The sequence below is a fragment of the Pinus tabuliformis genome, chromosome 4_1, assembly GCF_031772625.1.
Source record: "Pinus tabuliformis cultivar Carrire ecotype Pingquan chromosome 4_1, CPIR1, whole genome shotgun sequence".
Classification (NCBI taxonomy): domain Eukaryota; kingdom Viridiplantae; phylum Streptophyta; class Pinopsida; order Pinales; family Pinaceae; genus Pinus; species Pinus tabuliformis.
The window spans coordinates 196,112,238-196,122,698 of NC_142303.1; the positions used below are offsets into that span (position 1 = coordinate 196,112,238).

A 10,461-nucleotide genomic window follows, 5' to 3' on the forward strand; every position below is an offset into this window, starting at 1 on the left:
AAATGAATAGCTTTTAAAACTAATCATCTACAAAATTAATATCTTTACCATCATGGATGAGAAAGGCACTAGAGTCAAACTGCGATAATGAACAAGTACCATAGTTAACACTCAACTTAAAGTGATGGCCCTTAACCTCTTTCAAATCCATTCCAATTGCTAGTGATGGAAACCCATTGTTTGTATAGTTATGAATATGAAAAATATGTATAATGATTAATAAAAGTGGCTTTAAACATAATTATATGTAAAATGATTTTTAAATTGCTTTATATTTAATTAATTATTATTATATAATCATAAACATTAATATTGAATTTAATTAAAATTAAATAAAAACTTTTTTTGAATTGAAATAAATTAAAAAAAAGGAAAATTGAAAAAACTACAAAATTTATTATAATTTTTAATTTAATTATATATATATATATATAGATATACAAGATATTAATTTATTAAAAAATAATAATATTATGATTAATTATTTAATGAGAATAAAATATTTATAGATTCAATAAAAAATATTTGACACTTAAATGGGGTGATATAAAGATAGAAATTTTAATTAAATCATTTATAATTAAAAAACCATTATCATAATTGTGAAGAAAAATATAATATAATTAAATATAAATAAATAATTAAATTAATTTAAAAATTAAAATTTACCATTTATCTTTTTATTATAACTCATCAAAAAAACATTAATTTTTCCATATATAAATTTTAACTAAATATATAATATTTTTATAATTGTTTTAAAACCAAAATGAGAATTTGTATTTTTAAAAATGGGCTCGAAACATTATGATTTATATTCAAATTCAAGCTTCTGTGATCCATATTTGGAATATTTGAAACTAATTTCGGAAGAAATCACATTTGTAAATTTAGGCCGACGCGTTTCAAACCAACCAGTGTGGTTCATCATCAGGACAAGATAAAAGATCAGATCATAGTTGTAAGTTAAATAGAGAGTCAATACATTCCAACTGCTAAGGCTAAAAAAAGACTATTTTTTGACACTATAGGTAAAGGGACAAAATATTATAATTTATTATTTATTTATTTATTTATTTCACTTATTTATTTTAATAAATTAATAAATAAAAATAATACATAAATAATTAGATACAACTAACATGACCATTCATTCCAAAAAATATAATAAGAAAAAAGGATATGACATAATTCTAGATAAAGGAAAGCGATATTCAAATAAAATAATTTTGTCAAAAGGGAAGAAATAAATAAAAAGTAAACATAAATAATATTAAAAATATTTTTAATTAGTTATAGAATAAAAGTAAAATTAATTATCATGGTTGTAAAATAAATTAAAATTTTATATGTTTAACCAAATTTTATTTTAATTATAATTATTTATTATTTAATTATTTCGGAACAATGATTGAGTCAAAGGGGAAAAACAAAAAGAAGGAAATATAAAAAATTAGTTATAAAGAGAAATAATTATCATGGTTATAATTTAATTTAAAATAAATATTATTTCAAAAAAAAGAAAAGAATAAAAAAGGGTGGGGCTAAGACGAAAGGGCCAGAATCTAGTAGCTACTGATTTTCCAACCATCGTCCCTATTAAGATTACTAGGCCTCCGATCAATTTCTATAGCTTCCCTAAATTTACGTTGATGAAAGTGAGAAACCTTCACAATGACCTTAGCCTCCTCAATGCATATCTGATGTTTAGTCTTCTCAGCATGTTCTGCTAAGGCCGAAGAGCGGGTCCTTCCATGCTTGATATCGGCAGCGTGTTCTTTAATCCTTTGATTAATGGATCGTCTTGTTTCGCCAATGTACGAGGTCCCACATGAGCAAGGGATGACATAAACACCTTTCATATCCTTGGGGTCCACCGGGTCTTTTGCCGATTTTAAGGAACTTCTTATGGTGTTTAGGGGTCGAAAGGTGGAGGGAATGTTGTGCTTCCTAAGGATTCTCGCAATCCTATCAGTCGTCCCTTGGATGAAGGGGAGGTGAACTCCAGAACTCTGATCCTTGGGGTCTTTCTTAACCTTAGGAACTTTACTAGCTTTGAGGAAGGCTTTCAGGCCTTGTTTCTTACTGTAACCATTATTGACAAAAACTTTCAAGAGATGGGATTTCTCATTAGAAAAATGGTTGACATCAGAGACCCTCAAAGCACGAGTAGCAAGGGTGTAGAGAACACCCAACTTTTGAGCAGGGAAATGATGGGATCTGGCATGAAGATACTGCTCAGTATGTGTTTTCTTTCGGAACACTTGATGGGAAAAGGAGCCATCTTCTTTCTTAGAAATGAGGACATCTAGGAAAGGGAGGCAACCATTAACTTCTTTCTCCATGGTAAACTTGATGGAGTTAGATTGATTATTAAGATGCTGAAAGAAGAGATCTAACTCATCCGGACCATGCTGCCAAATAGAGTAGGTATCATCTACAAATCTTTTCCAAAGCTTAGGTTTAAAGATAGTTGAGGCCAAAGCTTTGGATTCGAAGTCTTCCATAAATAGGTTAGCAACAATCAGGGACAGGGGTGAGCCCATGGCCACACCACAGGTTTGTTTGTAGAACACACCCTCGAAACAGAAAAAAGTGGAAGTAAGGAAGATTTCGACTAATCTAGCAGTGTCGGGATCAGTCAGGCGAAATATGACATCCAATGCTTCTTTGATGGGGATATTAGTATACAAGGAAACCACATCAAAGCTTACGAGCATGTCTTCAGGATCACAATTCATATCCCTTAACTCATTGACAAACGATGAAGAGTCTTTAACTATGATTTATCTTTTTATTATAACTAATTCAAAAAAACATTAATTTTTCCATATATAAATTTTAACTAAATACATAATATTATTATATTTTTATAATTGTTTTAAAACCAAAATAAGAATTTATATTTTTAAAAATGTGCTTGAAACACAATATGTTTGATGCTGAAGGCTTTGTAAATCAAAAACAGGTTTCCATTTATTTCAGAATTGTCCTTGGGAGTACGAGAAATCAAATTTTTTTGTTCAATTCTTTCTATTCTATTATGTCGAAGAGTGTAGATTTTCCAAAAAAATATACAATATCAAATAGCATTTCCAAGTCATCTATTAATCATTTAAGTAAGGATTGTAGTTGAGTCTTTGCTAGAGGTTGATGCATCCAAATGTCACATAGCTAAGTTTATTTTGATCTCCTTAATTTGTTGACGCAAGCTAATTAACTTATCCTTGTTCCTTTGTATTCTAGACTTGTGATCTACGAACACCTCCATCACCGTGGTTAGGCTTGAGACTATTTGATTATGATTTATATGTTAGAACATTATGTCTTCATGAATATGATTGATGAGTGCCATAAGCTAGTTTATTTTTGTGCCTTTGGAGTGAGACACGTTTCTTATGTGGGTGAAGATGAAGCTGCTCCACCAATTACTGTAGGCTGAGACCATGGAATGATTATCAAACTTATTAACTAGTTCCAACTTATCCTCTGAGGGGAATAAGTTCTTCAATGTAAGTTGTATCTTAGAAGGTTGGGAAAGGGACTTTGTAATTATCTCATACCAACCAAGGTTTGTTCCCCTTTCTCTAAGTTTGCATTGCTTCCACACTGAGAGTGCCTTTGATGTGTTTCTCAACTCAAAAAATCCATAGAAAACATACCTACTGGATTTATGTTTACCTGAAGTTACCATAGACTTGAACTAAGTGGTTGGGGGCTAAGAAGGATGGAGTCTGCCAAGGTGGGCACAAATATTCCTAACATTGCATCTCTTGAGTTCCAATGGCAAGGTACCTAGCAAGTTCAAGCTATTATCATTACCCTTTTGGATGTCCTCAATGGTAGTTTGCTTCCAAGGGAAGATAATACTAAAATTTTTGCTAAGAGAAGACCAAATTTCACATAGAGTTTTATTATTATTACAATTAAATGTCTCTATTATAGATTTACTCATTGTGGGAATGAACAAGATCCGTTAAAAAATTTCAAAGCTTGGAATGCCCTCAAGGAGTAGAGAAATTTTAACATCTTTCTCAAGATGGAAACAACACAAGAGTTTGAAATTACCGAATTGGGAGTGATCCCCTATCAACGACCAACTCCCTCTAACAAACTATATGCCAACAAAACTACATGCAAGGATGTTATCCACCTAGCATGCATCATCCTCAACATACTAACATTGATTATTTGCATCAAAATATTTTTTTCTACAACTGTACCTTGAAGAAAGGTAGTTATCTCCTATGATGTACATCCACACATGATCATTTCTCATTGTGAGCTAGGAAATTATACCTCTCCAGCCCTTTGGAATTCCTTACATGCCAGATCATAATCCTTGTTGGGTATGACTTGCGTCCAGGTTGAAATTGACGACACATCACACATTCCTCCTCCTCTCCACACTCAGGCACCTTATGCCTCTCTGGACCTTCCCTATCTCCCTAATTAAATTTCATTAATTTGTTTGCATGCTTTGAATTATGACCAATTGCCATATGACCTTTCCAATTGTTTTATTTATCCCTTGCATATTGCTAAGTTTAGGGTTTGATTTGATGTTGCCCATTAATTCTAATTAAACATTGCACAATGGTTGATTCATCGACTTGAACATCATTTTGTCTTAGGAAATAATGGGTTTCATAAGTTTCAAGTCTTTGAGCACACTCAAGATCTTTTTGATGATTTCTTTTAAGATGCCTATTTTAGGGAGGATCGTTTTAATGATTTTCTTAAAGATGAATTCTTTAGAGAGGATCTTTTCCTTCATAATGTTAATGAACAATTGCAAATCTAGATTATTGAAATATTGATGATGTCATTTCATAAGCAAGGAGAAAACCGCGAATAAGACATAAGATTTACCTTGATTATTAGTAATATAAATTCCTTATGAAAATATAAATTTAATAATTTCATTAGAACATAGAATAACCCCTCCCACTCCTATCTACTATATTTTTTTTATAATTTATTAACTCATTAAAAAAATACTCTTAAACCATATTCCATATTCATCATTATCCTATTTAAACTTTTAATATATATTTTTCAAAATATTAATATATTCGATATCTGTTGTTGGATTTAGACTTTTGTGATCCATATCATTTTTTTAAAAGAATTTTAGGTGAAAATCACATCACAATTCAAACATATACTTTTTCGTTCTTAAACCATATTTCATATTCATCATCATCACATTTATACTTTCAATATTAATCCTGATTTTATATATATATTTAATATCTTTTGAATTTTAAAGACACACATTTTCATTCATTATCGCCGTTTTATACTTTTTAATATCTTTTAAAATATATGAAAATACGAATTTTAAAATATTAATATACTCAATATCTTTTAATGTCAAATCTATGCATGTTCAATTCATTTTATTTTTCTTTAATATTAATATTCCTTTTTATCAAAAGTAAATGAAATTAAAATATTAATACAGAGTTTTTAGGTTAGATAACTTGACAGTGACATTCACAGCTTTTTTGCAACCAAGAAAAGGGAAGCATACCGCTCCGAAGTTATTGTTTCCAAATGCATATAAAAGCTGGATTTGTCCAGAAGAATATATCCGAAAAACAAAAAGAAGAGCTTGCAGTTAACATAATTATAAAAAAATAAATACAATATAAAGCAATAGGCAATGTAACTCCTAGTCTGGACAAATCCTCCTGATGGTGGTGGAGAGGAGTCACAGATTTATTGATGATTGAGGAGGTCAAGTAAAATTGGGAAAATATAGTATTTTCTTGAGAAATTGGGAAAATATTGTATTTTTTTTTGGAAATTTTGAAAATATTTTATTAATTAAGAAGTTATTAGGTCAAATTTTCTGAACCACTTTGAGTTTAGGCTAGACCAGATAAACATGCTGGTAAATCCCTTGAGATATATCTACCCAAATTATTACCCAACAATATAAACCTACTGGTAAATCCCTCCTGATATATCTACCCAAATTATTAGTATCTCTACCCAAATTATTACCCATCAATATAGCTGCCACTCAATCAATAACCATGAACCATAGTTAAAAAAACTACTTTGGACAAATCCATCCTCCTTGTGGTGGTGGAGAGGAGTCACAGATTGTCCAATCCTCCTTGTGGTTGTGGAGAGGAGTCAGATTTATTAATGATTGAAGAGGTCAAGAAAAACCGGGAGAATACTGTATTCCAGTAGAAGGTAACCATGAATTTCCTTGAATGAATTGAGACACTGTAAATCGCCTGGCTTCCATGGAGCTCCTAATTGCTCGATACCCCGGCCATCTGACCCGGTTGGCAGTGCCTGCACCGGGGCCCCGGTTCATGAATTCCCCATAGTAGAGGGTGTTCAGTGCAAAGTTTCCATTCCATTCCACCCAACCGGCCGGCTGAATCAAGTCGCCTAGATAAGATTGCATGAACACGGTACGAGAGTATTGTCTCCACGGCCTGCCTAGAAATGCCGGGAAAAAATTCTTCACCGGAATCAGATCCGAGGCGGCGATCACCTGGCAATTCTGAATAGAAATACCGGTGTTTTCATTGGGGTCCTGCCTGCCCTGAGCGGTGTAGACTATCTGTTGATGCGCCAGGGGTTTTCGGGCGAAGAGATTGCAATTCTGCAGAACCACCGCTGCGTTGCCGAAGATGAAATCAACTGTGCCGTAGACGTTGCATTCTCTGTAAAACTGGCGAAGAGAATGGACGTAAAGGGTGTCCTGGTATCCCGTGAAGCTGCACCGATAGAATGCCGCAAGATCTGATCCAACGCGCAGGGCCACCGCCTGATGCTTTGCAGGTCCAGCTGTATTTTCGAAGGTAATGTCACGTGCTATGAATCCATTTCCCTTCACAGCTGCGACATTGGAAGAAAAAAATAAAAATAAATGGTCATCAACTTTTTAATAAATTTATGTATCATTTAGCTTAATCATTAAGATTATGTATTTTTTCTAAGAGGTTACAGGGTTAAAATCAGAGTGGTAGAGCCAACATATATGTTTTTTAGATTTCGCAGTCAAATCACTGTGTCCAAGTAGGTCCCTTGTTTCACAAACAAAGATCACATACATCAATTTGGTATGCTTAGCCTTAACCTTAAAATTAAATAATAATAATAATATAATTTTCTAATACAAGGGTGTATATTAAGAAAAATAAAATTAAAACCACTTAAATAAGAATAATTAAATTCATTGTATTCAGAAAATAAAATTTAAATAGTTAATTCAATTTCAATTTTACAGCATTTAATTTAAAGAAATAATGGAATTTTTTGCAACACAAAAGATATTTTTTTTATAAGTTTGGTGAGACTACATTTTCACCATATCCAATATATCACTCGATGGAGATGGGGAAATGACTTCACATCAAAGAGCAAGACAAGAAATATTTGGAAGAATAATTTAAAGAAATAATGAATTTTTTTACAACACAAAATATCTGGAAGAATAATTTAAAAAATAAAGATATTTTCTAATATTTGAAATAAGAATAACCAGACTAGCCATATACATTAATGACCTGTAAATACCCATAACCATTAACCCATAATATATATCAAATTGTTAAAAATTGATTTTTTAATAAAATTATAGCTTTATTTAAATAATAATTATTATTAATTATAAAAGAATTAATTTGTGAGTTACACATATATAGATATATATTTAATTTTTTTGGAAAGTTTCTGGTTTGTTTTTAGATCTCATTTGTCTATAATCCCATAGGAATTCATTGAACTCACGAGTTTGACTGGTGAAATTTTCACAATCCCCCGCGGGTTTTTGACTACTCCAAGATTTACTCCCACTTTATCATGGAAATTCTTAATCTATAAATAAACTTTGTTAAAATACCATGGGCCAATACTATGGATTATCAACACCATATACCCAAAAAACTATAACACATTTCATATGAGGCACTTTCCTATAACATTTTTTTAAATTAGTCATTGGTCAAATTCCAGTTGCTAAACCACTTGCCAATGGTTGGTCGATTTGCTCATATATTTCATCGGAAAAAAAGAGCCAAAAAGCATGACTACTTTGGAGATAAATATCAACCTTTGACTTGATTTGTGTAAACTACTAAGAATATTTTAAGGAGATTAAATCTTACTATACACCTAATAATTATCGATAAGAGTGAAGGGAGCTTTACTTGAATGGTTCATGAGGCACAATACTTGCTAATGTTTTGCAAATAGGGTAGCAAGCTAAATGGACTTGATTGTGGGGAAAACTCCACAGTTAAACCCGCTATCGCTAGAGGCGATGTAGGATGGGTGACCTTATGGGAAGTATTGGTTTCGCAAGTGTTACTAGGTACAAACCCCGAAAGTGATGAATCCCAAAAAGTGATATCTAATTATTGATAAATAAATTAAAATTATACAAACTTATTCCAAAATAAATATAAACTATAAATATAGTAATCTAATTTTAAAATCATTATGAACTTAAATATTAAATTAATAATATATTTGTTTATAAGAAAAATTTGATTACTAGAATTTACTAGAACATGCATTCTCACTAGCCCAAGGGTTAACTGAATTATTCTCCCATTGCTAAACCACCTCTGAATACTAGAGTCCCATTACTAAAACATCTTACCTTTAGGCAATTACAAGTCTGGATGCTCTAGATTAGCCTATGTTTGTTTGACCTACTGACCCTTCAGATCGATCTGCCCGGATTAGGATTATTATGCATATTGTGATAAGCCAATAATTCAATGTCTTTCCTTCTTCTCTGTTAAAACGCTATAATTACTGAAATGTATATGCTCTTACCCTAAACCCACATATTTATAGTATAGTAGAATTTATACTTACCCACAGTTGCAGAACGATAAGTTGTGTAGCCGTCTTTCACATTTCTGTTTCCTGCAACTACAGTGGCACCTATGCCGTCTCCAATGAACATCAGATGCGTCTTCTTCTTGCTTACATCAACGTTTTCCCAGTAAACTCCTGCTTTTATATGAATTATGTACCTCGTGTTGCTCTTCTGTGGAGCTGCATTCACTGCATCAGCAATGCTCCTGTAGTGTCCACTCCCGTCCTTGGAAACCACGGCGTTGGGCCTTATATTATCTCTCGAACTCTGCAGAAGCTTTCTCTCTCGCTCTGACATCCATGAAGGAAAGCCGTCCGATTCCATGACCATGAACTCGGAGCCTTCATTATCGGATAACAGGCGGCGATTATGAATCGAATTCCTGGCTACAATATACTTGAGTATAGCCAGCGAATTGCTTACCAGATGCGAGATATTTATAAGCCCGCCCTGCAAATTCTGTGTGAGATTGGTACCCGAAGAGCTATCGAGGCAGGTGTACTGGTTCGTGATGGCGGCGCTCAGCAATGTCTCCAACTCACTGACCTTCTCTGGCGCCGACAACCAGCTTGCGTTCTTTAAATTGGACAGCGTCTCATACAATTGCTCCAGCGTTTCTTCGAATAACTCGACACAATCTTGCAGGGCACCGCGTCTTCTATGGCTCATCGCGTGCCGGGTCGACATGGTCCGAGCTCGGGTGTTTGTCTTCTCGACCGCACCGATGCTCAGATTGACGACAGCGTGCACAATCTCCATTGGCCCCGCCCGATCAGACAATCCAGGAAAGCTGGAAATGCTGGACACGCAGAGTTCCGGATAGAAAGTGTTGCTGCAAGCATCCTGCACTGCCTTGGACGGTGGTTTCAGATGTTTAGTATCACCGATCTGCCGATCACCTTCAGTCTTCTGTTTGTTAAATCTAGTAACAATGCCCGCAACTAAACATGTAACAGAAATGACGAGCAGGGTCGAAGTCACAGCAGTAATAAGCAGTCTCTTACCGGACTTCCACCCTGTGGCTCTCATGGCGGATTGCTCCGATACACCATTGAATTTGGCATAATTTATGCTCCTACTATTCATTTTAACTGCAAGCAGCTTTCCCTATTCGCAAAACTAAACTAACAACTTGGAACATTAGATTTCATGGAGGGTGAGGTTGAGGGTTCAGGCTTTAAATGCCTGTTCGACTTACTATTTATCACGAGGCGGTAAATGCAAAGTAGCAGACCTGTGGGACTGTGTTTACAAGACGCAGAAAGCAAAGTAGCAGACCGGTGAGTTTGCTTTGATAGGAATATGCTATATGGGTATTTTTTTTTTCTTTTTGAACAGAACCCATAGTAATTTTGGTCGGAATGGAATGGGGCCGGAAGGAAATTCTCATGACCTGTCGCGAGCACAGTTCTTTATGAGTCGCCATGAAAATCAGTGGGTAGCTCACAGTGCAAGATAGGTATCTCAACCGACAGGAAGTTAAGTATATTGGCTCCTGGGTTGTTTCGATTCGCATTTCACCCTTAGTTATGTACAATTTTGTGGGATTACTTTATTGTAAAAGTGATGAGTAATAAACACGCTCCAGTCCAAATCAGACA

The 10,461-nt window shown here is 33.8% G+C and overlaps 1 protein-coding gene across 1 annotated transcript; it reads right to left on the reverse strand.

Moving 5' to 3' along the window:
- Positions 1-5,600: 5,600 nt before the first annotated feature.
- LOC149174894 (pectinesterase-like) lies at positions 5,601-10,055 on the reverse strand. The gene is made up of 2 exons (XM_089422709.1): positions 8,857-10,055; positions 5,601-6,867 (listed from the first exon to the last, which is right to left on the reverse strand). The coding sequence occupies exons 1-2, from the start codon at positions 9,944-9,946 to the stop codon at positions 6,173-6,175; spliced, it is 1,785 nt and encodes a 594-aa protein (XP_089278835.1). The 5' UTR covers positions 9,947-10,055; the 3' UTR covers positions 5,601-6,172.
- Positions 10,056-10,461: the final 406 nt, after the last annotated feature.

Excerpts from the sequence above, each read along its gene's own strand:
- LOC149174894 (XM_089422709.1), bottom strand. The coding sequence starts at position 9,946 with ATGAATAGTAGGAGCATAAATTATGCCAAATTCAATGGTGTATCGGAG. Across the intron at positions 6,868-8,856 it reads TTATCGTTCTGCAACTGTGG|CTGTGAAGGGAAATGGATTC; the intron begins GTAAGTATAAAT and ends CCAATGTCGCAG.